Source organism: Cuculus canorus, chromosome 1, assembly GCF_017976375.1.
Source record: "Cuculus canorus isolate bCucCan1 chromosome 1, bCucCan1.pri, whole genome shotgun sequence".
In the NCBI taxonomy this organism is placed as follows: Eukaryota; Metazoa; Chordata; class Aves; order Cuculiformes; family Cuculidae; genus Cuculus; species Cuculus canorus.
In genome coordinates this window covers 64276913-64297181 of record NC_071401.1, presented here as the reverse complement: position 1 = coordinate 64297181, position 20269 = coordinate 64276913, and the positions used below count along the sequence as shown (strand labels likewise).

Sequence of the window (20269 nt, the reverse complement as noted above, 5' to 3'; positions counted from 1 at the left end):
TAGGTGGTGTTCAAAACTTTGTCATGAAAAAAGAAAAAGTGGAAATAACGGCAGCTGAGGTTCTATGCTTTCTTTTATGTAGACCTTTGAGGAAAAACAGAGCTTAGCAGCATAATGCCAGTGAGCTGGCAATGAAACCATTTTGCTCTTTTGGGAAAGTTACCATTCATTTTTTTAGGAAACAGAGTAAATACCCCAAAATATAAATAAAACTAAGGTAAAATATAATTTCTTCTGAAACATATATTTTAGGAAGATGATAGTAAGTTGTGAAGTTTTAATGTGTTTGTGTTTTGAGTAGAGTCCAAGATTTCTGTCAAAGTGACCTTAAAATAGAAGTTACTATAAACAAATTAGTTTCTTGGCAGATGTTCTGAAAAGATAAAGTTGTCTTCTACTGGAGATCTAATATTAGTGTCAGCTTTTTGTTTAAGAAATAAAGGAACTAGGGAGAGGAAGAAAAAGAATTAAGCCTTTTCAAGAAACTAAACCAAGAGCTGACTGTATAATACTGTTCTGGCTCTGTTTCAAATACTCCATTTGAGCATTTCTCCCCTTAACACTTTTTAAGGTGGTGTTTGTCACTTCTCAATAACAGCCTGTAGCTTCTTACACTTCACTAGCAACTGACCTGTAATTTATTTTAAAATTAATAAATAGATTAAGTAATGTGTGTATATATAAGCACTTCAAACTTGCGAACAAAATCACATGAATAAGGAAAGTGTCAAAGTAGCGTGTTCCATGGCACGCATTATGTTTGGAAAGATGAGATATAAATTAAGTCCACACCATTTTAATGTTGTTCTGGTACTTGTTGGATTTTTCTAGAGAAAGATGCTAAATGGCTTCTTTAAAACATCTTTAAGTACCCAAAGTAAAGTGGACTTAGTGATAAAATTCATAATGTAGCAGCCCAAGAGCATGTATTGTTTGTTACCTCTTCAACAAGTTTATGAGTACAGCTTTTGAAAAAGGATAGAGGCGAGGGAGGGAGCAGTGTCATTTAATCAAATGATGCAATGTCTAACATAATAAAATTAATCTAAATTATGTTTTTTCTTACTCCTTCAGGTGAGGAAGAGAGTACTTCACGGCCCTCTGGGTGGGCTTCATACCTCCACAGCTGGTCAGGACTTCGATGAGAGAGTGGAAACGTTGAATCTTTAAACACATTCCACAGCTGCAAAAAGATAAATCTTAATGTAGAACAATCTGTTGGTTTTGTAGCATTGAACTACAGGATTTTATTTCTGTTTGTTATTTTCAGCTTTTTAGGCTCTTAAGAAAGAAGCCCTCAATAGCCCTGGAAGTCTGTCCTGTGTTATGCTCTGACAGCAGAGAAGTATTGCGCTTGTAAATGTTAAAGACTGATCAGAAGTGTAGTGAGATGTGAAAAATTAATTGCAAATTGCTTGGAAACAGTTTGTTTTGTGAAACCTGTGACAGATGTGTTGATACTGATTTTAAAACTTTAATATAGTAACTGGAATAACTACACTTCAGACTTCAAGCATTTCAAAGTGTTTACAGTTTCTTTCACATGTTTTTGTTGGCTCGCTAATTTATATGGTTAGTGTTGTTCTCTGCACCTTGAAGAAGTTAAAGTTATTCCCTCTCTAGTCATGTTTACAAAGTGTAAGAAACAGGAATGGCATTTTTTGCTTTGACTTGACAAAATTTCTCATCTTGGTTATATGTTTGGGGTGTTTTTTGCAAAAAGCTGGATTGAAAATATAAAGACAATGGTCCACAAAGTGTAGAGGGTGCCTAAAACTACATGCAGTATAATGGTTGGCACCTCTGAGGCGGAGTGCTGTAGTAGAGATTTGATGACATCTATGGGCGTCTTGGGATAGCACTCCATGAATAAGAGGTCATAAGTGAGCTGAAGCTTTGGGGAAAGGGGCTTAAGCCATGGCTTTTTACCCTGAGTTTGGAAGTTTGTGTTCAAGACCAGGAAGAACTGTTTCATCACTGTTACGATGCCTATACTTTGACGGAAATACTCATATTGACTTAGTCATATTGAAGACACTAAAGGAAGAATCTGAGTCTGTAGGTCAGGCTCCTAACAATAACTTCTGAGAGAAAAGGACAGAACTTCTGTCAATAGATGCTTCTTTTAAATGTTCGAATTATTGAAGATGTCATATCTTTCTCACTCCTCTGTATTTGCACATCATTTGCACAAGTCTTATGCTTAGATGAGATAATCTCTTTTGCAGGTTATTGACAGAATGTAGGTTTTTTGCAAGAAAAATACATCTTTGCCATAGAATTACTTTTTCTATCATCAACACAATACCTTATTTTAGCCTCAGTCTTCTTTTTCCCCTTTCAGTCCATGCTGCCTTTCACCATCTTAATTTATTTGTAAGTTATTAAAATGTGTACACATTTTTAAACCCTACTTGCCTTCCAATGAGAATATTTCCACCTTTTTCACTCATTTTTTCGTGCTCTCTGTGGTATTTGAAGGTGAATCACTCCCAATATGCATACCAATATATGAGGAGTAGTATTCTTTCTTTCCTGTTTTATCTTACTTCAGGCCCTGAGGAAACGATGCTCATTCCTTTAATATTGCCTTATTCAGGACTGAGATTCTGCTGTTCTTATGTTCAGATTAAAGGCAGCGCACATTGAGAAAAAACTGACCAGTAACAGTGCTTATGGTTTAAATTTTTTTTGTGTGTATTTCAGTACGCAATCAACAAAGCCGACAGACTTTATTTAGATACTTTAATTTCTTTCCACAGCTTTAAGCACCTTTCCCCTTCACCCTCTTCCCTTCTCACTCCCAGATGCATTCTAACTGGAATCTTTATGATTTGTACTACCAGTGTTGACGTTGTCTGTAGATTTTCAGATCACAGAACTGATAAATGATACGGTGGGAATGAGCCTTCTAGATATCTGTAGTTTGGAAATGTAGATAGCAAACATGAGGCTATATTTAGGGGGTTTTGTGTTTGCTTTTGAAATGATTACTATATCTTCAATGTTCATGATTTGCTCCAGATCTCAGATGTTGAATTCTAACTTCATATTCACAGCTGGATTTGGTTAATGTCACTCAAAAGAACACCAAAACAGAGCAAAAATACAGATTTGAAATATGCATAAAAATAAGTGCAAGTCATTTTTCTGCTGTGATTTTAACAGTGGAAGAAGTACGACTGGAAAGGTACAATTTTGTCTTACTTAATTCAAACTCAGTTTGCAGCTGACCTGATTTAGTCTCCTCTGCACAGCTATCTCTAAAGAGCTGTGACAAGTTTCTCTCAAAATGCACAGATTTCATAACTGTAGATTATTTAACATTGTGAACTGTGAATAAGTGTATGCAAGTAACATATATCACTGGCCGTATTAAATACCAGTTGCTTATTGACTTCTTTCAGGTCTGAGTTGCATGCTCACTTTTTAGTAAAACTCTAGTATTGTACTTATGAATGTAGTTGACACCTCTTGCATCACTATATATATTTTTTTTCTAAAATGGAAGGTTAAGTTCTTAATTAACGTTAGAGCTATTTTAATAACTGCTACTAAACTGCATTCTGTTGCGAAGATTGCCAGAACTTACCTTTGTGGTAATAAACTGTCTGTAAGAAAATATATCAAAGTTTAATATGCACTTGTAGTAAATGGCATAGAAGAATGTGGACTGGAAGCAGGATTATTTTGCATAGAAAAGTTTTTATATGTCATATATTTGCATTTGTAATGTACAGCATTGTAGCTGTGATTTGCTTTCAAAAAGCAATTTAAAATTGTAACTAGTACTGCTGTTTCTTGATATATTGTGGTGCTCTTTTTTGGAAGAGCACTGTGCTGACTTTGCTTTCTGATTCTTTTGTTTGTTTTCTTTACTGTGCCATATTACATTAGGATGTTTCTCAGAAAGTGTAACCCCTGCCCAAAGAGTTTACAAGCTTAGGACCAAATTTTGTTCCTTTTTCAGCCTGCCTTCAGCCTAAGCCTAAGGAGGTCATAATAAAAATTAAAGACTCTAATGTTACTATGCAGAGTATATATTAATTAAAAAGCAAAAATTGGACTGATTCAGAGTTCACAGGCCCGTGTGCGCACTGTAGCTGCATTTTTTACTACCTGTAATGGCTTAGAAAGGTGTTACGTGCCATCCGTGTTCCCTTTACCCAGAAGGCAGTCATCTGTGCAGGAGAAATGCACTCCACTTGAAAGACAGGAAGACCAGTGCTTGTCAGGCAGAAGTGTAGATGTGGCCAGCTGGATTTTGGGTTCAGGGTGGCCAAAGGGAACGCATGTTAGAAGTGATATATGGGAGAGTAGAGTTGCTTTTTTCTTTTGTGACCTTCCTTCCCTAAAGCATAACCGAGAGAATACTTAGATTAATTTCTAAATTTAAATCTTCCTTTGGCTATTGCCCTCCATCCTTTTGCTTTAATAACAAATGATACATCCTGGAATTGTGGAGGAATGTTTAAAAACTCTCCTTAGTTTGTACTAGGTGGCTTTGAAGGCAGCTTAACCACCTGTGCTTCATTTGGCTCATGCCTTGGCTTTACCCAGTGCACCAATACTTCCTCAATTACCTGATAATTCTACTCTTCTTGGTACTGTGAAAATACCTCCCTTAGGAGCCTTGCAAATAGCAGTTGCCACCCACAAGCTGAGAAACCAAATGTACAAAGAGATTTAAGATATATTTGTTGTAGTAATATCAGAATTGCTAATCTGAATAGGTGTTTTGGTTGGAAATTGATCTTTGGCCTTTTCATGTGGCCATCACTTCAATAAAATTCACCTTTACCCAATAGAGTGCCTTTTATTTTCCCTCAATACCTGTTCTTACCTGAGAAAATTATACTTGGGTGCAAGGTAGAAAGCAAGGGGATGTTTACTGTAGCATTAAAGAGAAAACTTTGTGGATCTGGTATAGTAGCCACAGTGCTTACTTTGGAACACACTAACAGTGATGGATACTTCTGGATGAATGGAAAAGAAATATGTTTATGGGGTTTTTTTCTAGGTTAAAAAAAAAGTTCATTTAAATTAATTCATATTTGTCACTACATTGTCACCAACAATCTGGCAATATCTGACACGAAGAAGAGAAGGGATGCAGAAAGTGTAAATGTGCTCATTAGAAGGATTGCACCTAGTATTTTTATTGTAAGTACTAGCCACCTTATAAAGCAGTACTCCTTCCAAACAGCACTCATCTTCAAGGCCAGGTTGGACAGGGCCTTGGGCAGCCTGATCTAGTGGGATGTCCCTGCCCATGGCAAGGTGGGGGGGGAACTAGATGATCTTTAAGGTCTGTTCCAACCCAAACTATTCTATCATTCAAACTGGACAGAACTACCTCTTCCCTAATTCCCTGTGATAATTTTTCTGTATCTGCACAGTTGTCATAGTGCAAAACTTAGATGCTCTGTGGATGAAGAGGTGGATGGATTGCTTGATTTAAGTGAGAGCTTGGTGTATTTATCTTTTTGCCATCCATTTTTGGTAGGCTATGCTTATTATACAAATATGTAGTCAGGAATCATGAGGTGCAAAAGAAGTTGACATAACTTTAACAGCAGTCTTTAATAGCAAAGAAAGTTGTTCCTTCTGTTTACAAACCCAAGAGTTAGAGGAGCAGAATGAGGCTCCCGTGATCCAAGAGGAGGCGGTTAGAGACTTGCTTGCCCAGCTAGACTCCCACAAGTCTATGGGCCGGATAGGATCCACCCAAGAGTATTGAAGGAGCTGGCGGATGTCCTTTCCAAAGCCCTATCCATCATCTTCCAGCGGTCCTGGCTGACTGGGGAAGTTCCACTAGACTGGAGGCTGGCTAATGTTGTGCCCATATACAAGAAGGGCTGCAGAGAGGATCCAGGGAACTACAGGCCTGTCAGTCTCACCTCAGTGCCAGGGAAAGTCATGGAACAGGTAATCTTGAGTGCTATCATGAAGCACATGCAAGAGAACCGGGTGATCAGACCCAGTCAACATGGGTTTACAAAGGGCAGATCTTGCCAAACTAATCTGATCACCTTCTATGACAAAATGACTCGACTACTGGATGGGGGAAAGGCTGTGGATGTAGTCTTCTTGGACTTCAGTAAAGCCTTTGACACAGTTTCTCACAGCATTCTGCTTCAGAAACTGTCAGCCTCTGGCCTGGACAGGCGCACACTCTCCTGGGTTGAAAACTGGTTGGATGGCCGGGCCCAGAGAGTGGTGGTAAATGGAGTTAACTCCAGCTGGAGGCCAGTCACAAGTGGAGTTCCTCAGGGCTCAGTACTGGGTCCAGCTCTGTTCAATGTCTTTATCAATGACCTGGATGAAGGCATTGAGTGCACCCTCAGCAAGTTTGCAGATGACACTAAGCTGGGAGGAAGTGTCGATCTGCTGGAGGGTAGGGAGGCTCTGCAAAGGGATCTAAACAGGCTGGACTGCTGGGCTGAGACCAATGGGATGAGGTTCAACAAGGCCAAATGCCAGGTCCTGCACTTGGGGCACAACAACCCTATGCAGTGCTACAGACTGGGGGAAGAGTGGCTGGAGAGCTGCACGGAGGAGAAGGACCTGGGGGTGCTGGTTGACAGCCGACTGAACATGAGCCAGCAGTGTGCCCAGGTGGCCAAGAAGGCCAATGGCATCTTGGCTTGTATCAGAAATGGAGTCACCAGCAGGTCCAGGGAGGTTATTCTCCCTCTGTACTTGGCACTGGTGAGACCGCACCTTGAATACTGTGTTCAGTTCTGGACTCCTCACCACAAGAAGGATGTTGAGGCTCTGGAGTGTGTCCAGAGAAGAGCAACGAAGCTGGTGAGGGGGCTGGAGAGCAAGTCTTATGAGGAGCGGCTGAGGGAGCTGGAGTTGTTTAGCCTGGAGAAGAGGAGGCTGAGGGGAGACCTTATTACTCTCTACAACTACCTGAAAGGAGGTTGTGGAGAGGAGGGAGCTGGCCTCTTCTCCCAAGTGACAGGGGACAGGACAAGGGGGAATGGCCTCAAGCTACACCAGGGGAGGTTCAGGTTGGATATCAGAAAAAAATTCTTCACAGAAAGAGTCATTGGGCACTGGAACATGCTGCCTAGGGAGGTAGTAGAGTCGCCTTCCCTGGAGGTGTTTAAGGAACGGGTGGATGAAGTGCTTAGGGACATGGTTTAGGGAGTGTTAGGAATGGTTGGACTCGATGATCCAGTGGGTCCTTTCCAACCTGGTGATTCTGTGTGTGATTCTGTGTGTGTGATAACATGGATATGAAACAGAAAACACAGACTGATATTTGACGTCAACTTCCAACAGCTTTCACATAAAGGTGTATATGCTTAGGGGAAGGGAAATAAGAATCTGACTACTTTTCAAACTGGATTTGATCTAAAATTCATCATATTGTCTTACAAGGATGAGAACGTGTGTCTCGGGTTCAAGAGCTTCCTTCCTCTTCTGTGTTCCTCGTGCTTATCCTGAGGATCAGGGCTGGACTGAATAGTGAAGACCAAGGACAGTAAAGCAAAGTGGAAAAATGTGCATCAATTACTGCTCCAACAATTCAGTCTCCTTTAGTATTAGCAAATCATTGTTTTCATTTTGCTGTTAGCTGAATGCCTGTAGGCTTCTTAAGAACCAAGGTAAAGGTAATCACTGTAAAAATCAATGTGCTATTTTGGGAATGGGCACAGTCCCAGTCCTGTTTTAATGGCCTTTGAAAGTGTTTTAAATTGATAGACACTGGATAGTGGCTGTTATGAGTATAGGATTTAAGGGTTTGGGGTTTTTTTTATTGTTTTGTCTGGAAGCTTAATTGCTTGAAAATCGAAGCTTGTTCTGAGAACACTCAGACTGTTTCCAGAGCCAATGTAAGTTGAATTAGTTCTTGGATCTCTTGCCCTTTGCAAAACTTCCTTTCGGAAGTGAAAACCATGGAAATACAGAACTCCAGAAAAAGTCTTTTACTCAAATACTGCTTTTACTATTGTTATTCCCCTTTGAGGAGTTAGGTTGCTGATGCTAAGGATTACTTTTACTAAGGGAGAAGGCAAATCATATATCATTTTGGCTTTTAGCGTCCAATTATTTATACAGCCCAGTTAATTTTCCTCTCACAAGTAGTCGCCCCATTTACTTAAACTTGCAGCTGCAGCAACCTGTGTGAAGCTGCCAGCCTTTGCAGGTGGACAGATGAATGGTCACTGCTCCGTGGGCAGAGAGCTACAGCCTCTGGAAAGAGTGGAGAGAAAAGCAGCTGGAGGCAATAACGCCTTAAACAGCTCCTGCTGCTGGTGTGGCAGCTCTCTGTCCCTGTCCTAATTCCCCATCAGCCTTTCTCTTGGAAACTGGTTAAAGTTGTTTGCAGAGCAGTGGAGGATAGTGGATGTGTGATACTTTTGTTGCAGGAGGAGGATTTTCAGAAATGAAGAAAAGCTAAGGATAGGTTTTGTAACATTCTGTGAAGGAGGGAAACTGCAGTGATAAAAAGGTTAAAATAGAAAAATGACAAATTACTTTGAGTTGGAACCTGTTTCCCCTCTAGTTATCCAAACATACTTGACTGATTTCTGTGCTGCTTTGCTTTTGAGCTACATTTCCTGTCTCTGGAGGACCTCTGAATACTGGCAGTAGCAAAAACATCCAAATTACCATACAAAATAATGAAGAGGTAATTCTAACCAGTTGCATCAAATTGTTGTCATCAAGCAATGACTTTTTTTTTTTAACCAATGGAGAAACCACTCATCTTGCAATAGCTAGGGACACTTTTGTTAATATATGGTCCATGTGCAGTAGAGAAGGATGGGTTTGTCAGCAGGATTTACAGTTAGATTTGTTCCCTACCTTCTGCAGTTGAACAGGATGGCTTTGAAGACCTATTTCTGATGGGTGGATTAGGCCCAGGGAACAGTTTATGTTTTATGATAGGTGGAGCATAATGAGAATGATAAACGGAAAGGATGAGTGTATTAAATCAACTGTTGATGTAGACTAAGCTTTCAGTTTGGAATAGATGCCCTGATACTTTTTAAAGTATCACTAACAATAGAAAATGCTGTAAATGAATCTTTGCATTCTGTTGATTATGTTAATATAAACAACTTCAGGGCTGCTTTGTTAACAGGTACTCAAAATCAATTACAATATGACAAAGAATATACCATCCACTGGTGCGTGAAATTCTCGAAGAAGAAAGCTAGAGTGAATACCACAGATGGAAGTTAGTTACTTCCTGGAATCATAGAATCACAAGGCTGGAAAAGACCTTTGAGATCATAAAGTCCAACAGTACCTGTCAACTACTAAATCATATCCCTAAGCACTTCAGCTACCCATCTTTTAAATACCTCCAGGGATGGGGACACGATCACCACCCTGGGCAGTCTCTTCCAGTGCCTCATAACCATTTCAGTGAAAAAGATTTTCCCTAATGTCCAATCTGAACCTCCCCTGGTGCAGCTTGAGGCCATTCCCTCTTGTCCTATCACCTGTCACTTTCAGTTAATTGTAGAAGGTGATAAGGTCTCCTCTCAACTTCCTCTTCTCAAGCCTAAACAACCCCAGTTCCCTTAGCCGCTCCTGGTAAGACTTGTTCTCCAGACCCTTTCACCAGCTTCATTGCTCTTCTCTGGACATGTTCCAGAGCCTCAATGTCTTTCTTGCAGCGACGGGCCCAGAACTGAACACAGGATTCGAGATGTGGTCTGACCAGTGAGGAGTACAGGGAGAGAATCACTTTCCCTGGACCTGCTGACCACACTGTTTCTGATACAGACCAAGGTGCCGTTGGCCTTCTTGGCCACCTGGACACACTGCTGGTTCATGTTCAGTCGGCTGTCAACCAACAACCCCAGATCCTTCTCCTCCGGGCAGCTTTCTCTCCGCTCTTCCCCAAGCCTGTAGAGCTGCATGGGGTTGTTGTGCCCCAAGTGCAGGTCTCTGCACTTGGCCTTGTTAAATCTCATGCCATTGGCCTCAGCCCATCAATCCAGCCTGTTCAGATCCCTCTGTAGATCCTCCCTACCCTCCAAGAGATCGACACTTCCTCCCAGTTTAGTGTCATCCGCAAACTTACTAAGTCTTGTTTGGTGTCAGCAAAGCTGATAACATGTATAGCTCCAAACAGGTAAAGGTTCTGTGCTGTCAGTTCTACCACCGCCAGCCACAGTACTATATGTTGGCACTTCAACAACAATGGAAGACTTAAAGTCTCTGGAAACAGAACATCAAAAGCATATGTCTACTTAAAACTGCTTTTTACTCTAGTTTAGCAAGGAGAAATGGGAGGAAAAAAAAGAAAGAGACATGAATTTTGTGATTAATATGATGATCTGGAGACGTGGAGTCCGAAGTCCCGGCTTCACCACATGCTTCCTTTGTGAATTTAATTTTAATTTATCTGTCTGTGTTTCCTTGCTTGTCTGCTGGGGATAATGGCACTTCTCCTCCTGATGCCAAGTACATTAGCAGCAGAATCTTTAACTTTGTGATGAACTTGAAAGCAGAATTAAGTAGATAGTCTACTATATTTTTTAAAAAACTGCATAGGAAGAAAATGGTCACAGCCTTTTACTGTACTGGACTGGGAGGTATGATTTTTATTTCTTTTGAGTTTGTGGTGTGTGTTTGTGAATCCTACTAAGTTATTTGCCTAAGTATTCTGGACTGAATTTTACAAGTTAATTAGAATGCCAACATGCTCTAATACTATGTTGTACAGCAAGACAGAACAAAAAATTAAAGCAGACCCCAAAGCCGAAGTGAAAACTTGCTGTAAAGTGCACAGAGCCTAGGGAGGCAGCCTGTGAAACTGAATTCCTGGCTTTTCTCGGTATGGCGCTTCCAAAAGCTGCTACTACTTAGTGTTTGGCATACGTATGTGTTTGGCAGAGGCCCTCTGGCTCTCTGTGCATGCCTTTGCTGCTTTGAGATTATATTGCTAGCTGGGCTCTAGGGATGTCATCTTTGAAAGCACTGGAAAACTGCACATAATGCAATTCGCTTGCCTTTAAATATACGTGCTCTCTAAAGGAAGGACTCTAACGGCTGAGCTTGTTGGCAAACCCTGCCTGTTAATTATTTCCAGAGTTTACTGTTTCGGAGTTTGCTGCCCTGGTAGTCGGATGTCTGCCCAGCCACCTCCCCCTGTTTCAGGCTGTGCTGGTCAGAGGTGCTTTGGCAGGGCTCAGCAGCCAGAGGCAACCGCCTTGTACAGCTCGCTGGGAGGATGGGCAAAGGAGAGACCCCTAAATCTTTGCAGACAAACTGAGGTTAATTAAAGACATTCGTGGAGCTGCCTACAAGTAATGGCAGTCTGCCCACAATTGATTAGAAAAATACAAAAGGGTACTATTATCTTCAGCTGGCACAGAATGAGCACTTATTTAGATGAAATAAGGACAGTAGCATTAAAAGGAGTGGGTGTTTTGTTTTGTGGTTTGTTTTCGGGGTTTTTTTTTGGGGGGGGCTGTTTCATTTTTTAATACAGTCACAGACTGGTTGATGTTGGCAGGAACCTCTGAAAGCTTTCTTGTGCAACCTCCCAGCTCTAGGACCACCTAAAGCCAATTGCTCAGGACCTTATCCATATGGCCTTCGAATATCTCCAAGGCTGGAGACTCCAGAACCTCCCTGGCCAACCCGTGCCAGTGCTGGGTCACCCTCACAGTACAGAAGTGTTTCCTCATGTTCAGAGGGAACCTCACGTGTTTCAGTTTGCACTCGCTGCCTCTGGTCCTGTCACTGAGCACCACTGAAAAAAGCCTGCCTCCTTTGTACCCTCCTTTTTGAGGTATTTATATACATTGACAAGATCCTCCTGAGCCTTCTCTTTTCCAGGCAGAACTGCCCCAGCTCTCTCAGCAGAGGTGGTCCAGTCCCTTAGTCATCTCAGTAGCCATTCATTGGACTCTCTCCAGTATGGCCCTGTGTCTCACATTGGGGAACCCAGACCTGGACTTAGTCACCCAAGTGTGGCCTCACCAGTGCTGAGTAGAGGGGAAGGATCACCTACCTCTCATCTGACATATCATCCTTTCCCTTTCCTAGCCATATACTTTATTTCCCACTTTGTACAGAAATCATCCCTGTGATGATAAAGTTTTGCTGTGTTTGGGTTCGTAAACTTGACAAGCAAACTCAATCTGTACCAAGAAGCAAACAAACAAAAAGCCAGCAGCCTGATTTCTCTCTTTTTACAGCTGCAGTTCTGTCCAGAACCATGCTTGGGGCATACCGATCAAATATCTTTTGTGAGTTATATTTCTGAAAGTTTAAATTCTTTTCCTGGTCCTAATGGTACTGAAGTAGGTGTACTCCACGTACATGTAGTTGGAATTACTTTGATGTGTATTCACTTGTACCCATGTACGTTCATTTTCACTGGCTTAAACATATTCCCTGGACGTATTTCTTCTTGCAGCCTTATAAAGACCTCCTTAATCCCGCCAGTCAAATATTTGCATTTTTCATTTCACTGTGCCACTTCCTTGTTCTGATATTAAGAATGGTGACAGGCGGTGATACACATAGTGTAATAATCTTGTATTCTCTATAATGCTCTTCTCATTCATCCTTAAGTCTCTGAAACTTGTCTGGTTTGGAATGAGATTGCTTCTCTCCAAGTAAAGCAGGGCCCCTGTCCGCAGGTTTGGCAGCTCTGCTGTTGAAGGCTATTGATTTGTATTTGCTTTCTAAACAAGGTAACTGAGCCGGAGCAAGGTGCCGGCCTGTTCCCATGCAATTCCTTATTAGTGCTGTTAAATATTTTAAAATACATTGATTAAAAGTGGTATCTTGTTCTAATAAGCACTCACCTAAAAGCATTTGGTGCCATAAGGTGAGGCGATAGCTCTCTTGCTAGAAATAAAGCTGTATTGTGCAAGTATGTGTAAGAAATAGTAAAAATATTTGGAACTAACAGCACTTTTCTGTTGTGGAAAGAAACAGCATCTACTTCGTGTAACTCTGCCTGGTTCTCTGTCTGCCATCACTGCGTGCATTTATATGAGGGGTGCAAATAACCCAATTCCATGGGCTTGCACTGATTTAACTTCCCGTTGGGGAGTAACTGGGATCGTAGAATGGGTTGGAAGGGACCTTAAAGATCATTCAGTTCCAACCCCCTGCCGTGGGCAGGGAGACCTCCCACTGGATCAGGATGTTCAAGGACCCATCCAGGCTGGCCCGGAACACCTCCAGGGATGGGGCATCCACAGCTTCTCTGGGCAACCTGTGCCAGTGCCTCACCGCTCTCACGGTGAAGAAATTCTTCCTTATGTCTACTCTAAATCTCCCTCTCCAGTCTATACCCACTGCCCCTCGTCTTATCACTTTGTAAACAGTCCCTCCTCAGCGTATCCACGACTCCTCCGGAGCGGCACCGGGACCCGGGTCCCCAGCGCTTGGCTGGGATGCGGGGCGCTGCGCGGGATGCGCGGGGAGGTGGGGAGCGGGGAGGGTTGGGATGCGCGGGGAGGTGGGAGCGGGGAGGGTTGGGATAGGCGGGTGGGAAGGGGAGGCTGGGGGTGGGTGGGCTGCGCGGGTCGCTGCGCGGGGCGGTGCCGGCGGCGCGGTCGCAGCGCGCCCCCCAGCGGCGCCGGGCGGCGTTGGCGGCGCGGCGGCCTCAGCGCCATTACCGGCGCGGCTCCTCCCGGCGGGCGGTCGGCGGGAGCGGCGCGATGCTGGGGGTGGCGGCGGCGGGGATGACCTGTAACAGGTAGGAGAGGCGCTGGGGCTCGGCTGCTCGGCTTCTCGCCGCCCTCCCGCGAGGCGCCCGGGGCTGCGGCGAGGGCCGAGCGCCCGGCACGGGGCTTTGGGAAGGCTGAGCCGCGGAGCTGCGGGCTCGCAGCCGGGTAGGGCTGCCGCTTCATCGTCCCGCTTCCCCGGGGAGCTTTTCCCGTTCCCCGCGGCAGCGGCGGGGGTGCCTTCTCCCTGCTGCCATCCCTCCGGGATCCCGCGGGAGCAGCAGAGCGGGATAACACGCGGAGCCCCGCTCTGGCGCACTGGGAACCGCGCTCCGTGTGATCAACTTTGCGTCCTTTGCCGAGGGCGGCGATCGCCTTAGAAGCGCCGTGGTGAACAACCTCGGTGTGTACGTGGGGGAGTTCGTGTTTGTGTAGTTTCATGCGTATCTCGCAGTTACTGAGTCGTCCTGTCTTTGGGAAAGGTTGTGGAAAGCAAAAGCTGCTCGACTCATAGAATAGTTTGGGTTAGAAGGACCTTAAAGACCATCCAGTTCCAACTCCTCTGCCATGGGCAGGGACATCTCCCACCAGATCAGGCTGCCCAAGGCCCCATCCAGCCTGGCCTTGAACACCTCCAGGGATGGGGCATCCCACAGCTTCCCTGAGCAACCTGTGCCAGTGCCTCACCGTTGTCATCGCCAAGAAATTCTTCCTTATGTCTGGTCTAAATCTGCCCCTCTCCAGTTTATACCCATCGCCCCTCATCCTGTCACTTTGTAAAGAGTCCCTCACCATCTTTCTTGTAGCGCCTTCAGGTGCTGGAAGGTCACTATAAGATCTCCTCAGAGCCTTCTCTTCTCCAGGCTGAACAAGCCCAACTCTCTCAGTCTGTCCTCAAAGGGAAGGTGCTCCAGCCCCTTGATCATCTTTGTAGCCCTCCTCTGGACCTGTTCCAACAGCTCCATATCCTTCTTATTTTGAGGATTCCAGAACTCATCTCCCAGTGTTTCAAAGCTGTACCCATTGTAGTTGTTTCTTGGGAAGAAATGTCCTAAATTAAAGCACTTCACAAGTGCTAATAATGTTGAAACCTGGGTTTGAGGGAAGGGAAAAGGGTCATTTTGTAGTTGGCTTGGACTGCAGATTGAGGACAGCTGCTGGTGCACAGACTTTAGCCTGGCTAAGGACTGCCTGATCTTTCCTGCCGCCGGATTTCTACTGCACAGTGTTCCAGCTCTGCCCCACGCCTTTGGAGAAGAGTGGTGGCAGTAGCAAAGTCAAGCTGAGTAGGGCTACCATTGTGGCACCCTGTGCCGGCGTGCAGCAGGTTGGGCAGCACGCTAAGCCAGCTCCACTCCCAGGGTCAGTGCCTCAGTGCACCTCAGGCAAGTTGCAGGGAGGCAGCAGGATCTCACCAGCCTTGACCAGCTTTAGCTCTAGGTGGTGTGCAACCATGGACTATGAAAAAGATGGTAATGTGATTCAGATGTCTATTAAGGGAACTGGGTTTTCTTTAGTTGTTCCAAAAGCCCCTTGGTTTCTTAGGGGATTATGGATTCTTCCAGGCCAGGCTCCTTTCTGCATTCCTGAGTTGGCCGAGTTGTTGGTATACGTGTTCCAAGTGTCAGTCTCTTGTGACTGTGAGGTTCTCCACATTGCTCAGCCCTGCACAGGTGCTTCAGCTCTGGTGTGTAGCCTGTATCTCCGGGTAAATAGAGCAATTGCATATTTGGCATCTGTTCTGCTGAAATTGTCAGGGAGTGGGCCAGCTGCCCTGCTGGTACACGCTTCCCAGGATATGAACTAGGCTACACCCGTAGCACAGTGAGAAACTCTGGGACATAGTCAGGCTAGAGTCTACGCTTGCAGAAACTTGCTGAGATCAAGTAGGCAGAGTGCTCTGGTGGGAGCCCACCTCACTCAAAGCTGTCTGAGGGGAAGTCTTCAATGCAAAACACGGACAGTGCATCTCACAGGGGGCAAGAGGGTGGCTGACATGACCAGAGGAGCAGCGACGGCAGAGCATTCATCCCAGGGTACAGCTGGCAGCTCAAGCATCCTTTCCTGGCAGCGGGGACAAGCCCTGCCGCCTCCTGGCAGAAAAAATCCTTACGCAGCTGAGAGTCAACTGGCTTCCTGCTGTTGCAGTCAGGCTCTGGATACGAAATGCTTCTCCAGCAAGGACTGGATGTGGGGCCCCTTGCCTAAACTGGCCCGTCTCCTCTGTGCCTCTCTTCTCCCCATTTTTACCAGTGAGTCATGGTATCGAGGACATGAGGTTGTGCTGTGGTTGAGGAGGTGAAGGTGCTGTGCAGTTGATTGTAGAGGGAGCGGAGGGAGCTGTCGAGTGGGGCTCACCTGGCAGGGCAGCACAGCAGAGAGAGGCTGCAGGGTCAGCTCCTTCGGAAAAGCCAGTTGCAGGACTTATGCTCAGGGGGATTTTTGTTAGATGATTACAGTCTGTTGAAGTCAAAGTAAATAGAAAGGGCAGTGTTTGTGTGAGATACATTTCAATTTAATAAAATGCAAGGGGAGGAAATTAAAAATTGGTGCATTTTCTTGTTTTGATTCTTTGGGGGAAAAAAACACTAAAAATGCAAATGTTTCATTCAAACCCACTGTAACAAATTGTAAGATGATCTCAAAAGCTTCCTCAGGCTGAAACCCCCAAGGGATTTTGAATCTTGGCTTTTTGCTCTGATTTAGGGAGTTAAAATAATTTAGGTTTGGGGGAAGAACACACAAAAAAGAGAAGAATGACTTGAGGTCTCTCTCCAGATTTGGCACATGGAAGAGGAGCAAACATCTGGTCAGCAGGTATACACACAGGGTTCATTATTGTCCTCTGAAATATTACTCTCTTTAGCTTTTTTTTTTCGTGTCTACTTTATGGAGGCTTTTTGAACTCCAGTTGCTGCTGCGGCTTTTGTTTTGCAGTGAAAGAAGCTTGCAGGCTGTCTCTGTAACCTGAACACCGGTTACCTGGCCATCGTGGTCAGCATAGGGCTGGGAGATTAGACTCTGTCCTGGAGGAGAGGGGGTTGGGCAGGGAGGGATGTACAGTTTGCCCTGTGGCTTGGATGGTGCTGGATAGCAGTTTGGGTTTCAGCTTTTGGGTTGAGAGTGCATGGGTTGGAGGGTTTTTTAGGGTGGGCAAAGGGGATCTCAGACTGGGTTTTGTGGGCAGCCTTTCCAGCTGTTTGTGCTGAACTCATATTGGTGTGTTGTCATTGGAATAAGCCTTTTATGCAGCAGATTTTCAGAGAAAAATATCAGCTTGCAGTTCAGAAACATTATTATCTTAAGCTTTTGTAGTTTCCTAGAGGAAACTTAAGTTTTTCTTTGTAGCAATAAATACAGGCCAGTATGCAGTAAAATACTGCACAAAACAAGCTTCTCTTTATACAAAGCATAACTACATTTGAAAAACTAGCGTAGACGCATTGGATCTTGATCCACTGTAGACTGTGAAGCTCAAAACCAGGCACTCAGTGTTTCTGTCTTTGATAGGGAACTCCTTAAAGAAGAAGGTAGATGTAGTGCTGCAGTTAAATCTCCATTGTAAACCATAGGTCTCTTTCTTAGAACTGGCTCCCTACAGTTACTGCAGGGGATCTATTAGTGGCCTGCAGTATACAAGGGACAATGTGCATCCTTAACAAATTCTTCTCCAAGACACAGTAAAATATTTATTATTGAAGCACTTAAGGCAGGCTTTTCAGTTCCTGCAATTGTGGCTTCATGCTAAGTGTGTTAGGTTATACATCCTGATTCATCTGTGTTTTCTTTTTCTCCAAAGCCCAGCTTAATGTTTTTTCACTCTGTGACATAATGCAGTCTCTTGTTACTTTTCAATATAGGGACTCTTTAATTATTAGCTCTGCTAAAAGCAGCTTGAGTGGTCATGAAGTCACTTACGTCAGGTCTTTCCATGATGGCAGCTGCTGATGACAAGGAAAATCAAACTGACAGTCACAGTTTGATAGCCAAAGCTGTATAAGCTTGTCTATAGCATGAATCAATCAGCCGCTTATGTGTGGTCTGCTGCGCTTGTTGTTTCAGTGATGTGTTACAGTTCACGTCACCCTTGCAGCTTGTGCAGGAAGGCTGGTGTTGAGGCAGAAAAGGTGAGAAAAGGATGGGAAGGTCCGAATCCAACTTGACAATTAGAGAAAACATAGCAAAAAAAAAAATACTAAAAATAGAGAAAACAGGCTGTGCCCTGGGGTTAATACTTTTCTTCGTATTAGAACACTCCTTCACAATTATGGCAGCATTTCCCTTCCTGAAGTGTGTAAATCTTTATTAAAATGCTTACTTATGATTTTTTAAGCAGAAGAAAAAAAAAAGATACTGTAATTTCCTTGGCTGGTTTTGTGCACCTCGATGACTCTTCATGTGAAACAGCTTGATGAATTTGTCTCAGCACCTGAAGACATTGGTGAGGTCCAGGGTGCAGAAGCAGATCATGTGCCCAGTGACAAATTATTTACAGGCCAAGTGGACCTCTTGTCTGCAGTATGAAACCATGTTCCTGTGTGAAAATGGCATGGTCTGGAGTATCCTAGCATGTGTGAAAAATAGTGTTATAACAAGGCCAGCACCTATGGTGAGATTTTATGCTCTGTATTTTTCATATTAATTGCTTTTCCTTATATTTAAAATAAAAAGTTCTTGATTCCAGCTCTGATCATATTCTTTTCATCACTTTTTAACTGATGAAAAAATCCACTAGCTACTTCTACAGAATTTGATAAGGAGGTGACTGCTAAGTCAGCCTGGTGCATTTAGGGTTGTTTCAATTACTGCTTGCATTAAATAGTTTGAGAACACAGTGATCGATGGGCTTTAGGTTGACTAAAACCTGGACTAGTGGGAACGGTAGAGTTAAAAACTGGCTGCTCATATCATGGATAGGGAGCCAGTGTGGATAATCTGAGGAATTAAGGCGATGTTATGATTTTATGAGTGTTTCTTGGGTGGCCTGAGCAGCACGGGGAAGCTGCCGTGCTCAGAAATATAAGAGTTTTCTGTATTAATATATTGTTTTAGTGTAGTTTGGGGCACTGGGAAAGACCACAGCAAAGCAATGCAGTTAACGCCAGCAAATATTTGGAAGGCAACAACATGGTAGAGTGGCTCCTGTCCAGACCCCACACTGACGTGCAGCAGCTGTGGGATTGATGTGGGGAGAGAAAATCGCACAGAGAAATAGTTTCAAATCCACCAGGGAGGGGAAGAGGGTGCCTCCATGCTTTGCAAGGACTCTTTGAGTGGGCTTGGTCATCACCACGGGGGCTGAGTGGCTGAGGGCAAGGGACTGGCTGTCAGCCTGTTGCCTCCCAGAGCTGCAGCATCCCTGAGTCCTCCCTCAGTGTTTTCTGGCACGTTCCACCACTGATTTGGGAGTGAAAAATACAGCTTGGCAGGCAGGGTGGCACAGGCTGCCAGCCAGCACTGTCAGGGGAAAGTGGCCTCCGCACATTCAGGACTGAATCGGCACAGCAGCCTCTGCTTGCAAAACCCTCCGGTTTTGGTAAATCATCCGTTGTGAGGAAATGCTTACAAATAGATGCATGTTTCAGTGTGTAGCTTTGCAGATGAACATCCTGCACTTCTGAACTGCATTAGTAGCAGGACAAACTTGTGTTTTGTGGCAGAGAGACCAACATTTGTACTGGATTAAGTAAGTTATTTTTGCCAGGGTCTGCTGGTAAGTGGGCTGAGATTCACCCAGCAGTGATGATCTCCCAGACCCGGCTCTGGCCAGTGTCAAGAAGCAAGGCAGGCCGTCTCTGGGCAGTGCCAGGGCAGCTGCTGTTCCTGCAGGCGGCAGTCACAAAGGTATTTTAGTTAAGTGTGTGGTTGTTCTCTGACTAGGGTGACCCACGCACTCCCATCCCACATCTCTTGTGCGAGCACTGGGGACCTGAGCCAACTGAAAACTTGTGTCAAGAGAGATTGGTAGTTATGTAGGTTTGAAACTGAGTTTTTCTCAATCTGGATCAGTTCCTTGGTCCTGTGAGTGGTGGTGAAGTCAGGAGGCGGAAGGGAAGGGATATGACAAAGGTGGAAATACCCATTTTGACGTAAACACAGATTTGTGCCTGGGTTGTGTAGCTGTGGCTTTGGAGAGCAGTGTGAAAAGGGGAATCCTGTGGGGAGGTGTTTGGATCTAAAGGAGGGAGCAGTGTTTGTCGATGGTCTGGATTGGGGCTGGGGAATGCCTGCAGCTGTCCGAGGTGCAGTGTTAGGAAGGGGCACAACCATGCTCCATTGCAAGGCAATAGGGATCACCTGCCCTCAAGTTGTTCAGGGAGGATCAGCCACATAATTTTGCTTGCTGGTGCTGGAAGCGCACTTGAGCATGTTCTTTCTGCAGTTTGTTGTTTCTTCTTACAGCCCTGCCTGAAGGGAAGCCACTCCAGCAGTGATTTTGGCGTGGTTGTCACAGAATAAGTTGCAGAAATTTACCATCAGAGGAATAATTGGAGGAAGGGGACCCTATGCGCCATCCCCGTGACATGTAGGTTATGGTTGGAAAGGGCATGGAGATTGGTAACTCATCGATGCCTGTTTAAAACTGCCTAACATTTGTAGGCATG

At 44.4% G+C, this 20269-nt stretch overlaps 2 protein-coding genes across 4 annotated transcripts in view; both read left to right on the top strand.

Moving 5' to 3' along the window:
* The window catches only part of GCC2 (GRIP and coiled-coil domain containing 2), a 34069-nt gene extending 29269 nt beyond the window's left edge, over window positions 1-4800 (top strand). For both annotated transcript variants that reach the window (XM_054081480.1, XM_054081471.1), the window contains exon 23: window positions 1075-4800. In XM_054081480.1, the coding sequence (XP_053937455.1) occupies window positions 1075-1145 (71 nt within the window). In that variant the 3' untranslated portion in view covers window positions 1146-4800. The remainder of the gene's footprint in view (window positions 1-1074) is intronic.
* Window positions 4801-13566: 8766 nt separating this feature from the next.
* The window catches only part of LIMS1 (LIM zinc finger domain containing 1), a 75290-nt gene continuing 68587 nt past the window's right edge, over window positions 13567-20269 (top strand). The window contains exon 1 of one of the 2 annotated variants that reach the window (XM_054081697.1): window positions 13567-13696. In XM_054081697.1, the coding sequence (XP_053937672.1) occupies window positions 13659-13696 (38 nt within the window). In that variant the 5' untranslated portion in view covers window positions 13567-13658. Of the gene's footprint in view, window positions 13697-20097; window positions 20191-20269 lie in introns of those variants that run through there. The other variant, XM_054081702.1, reaches the window with a different exon arrangement.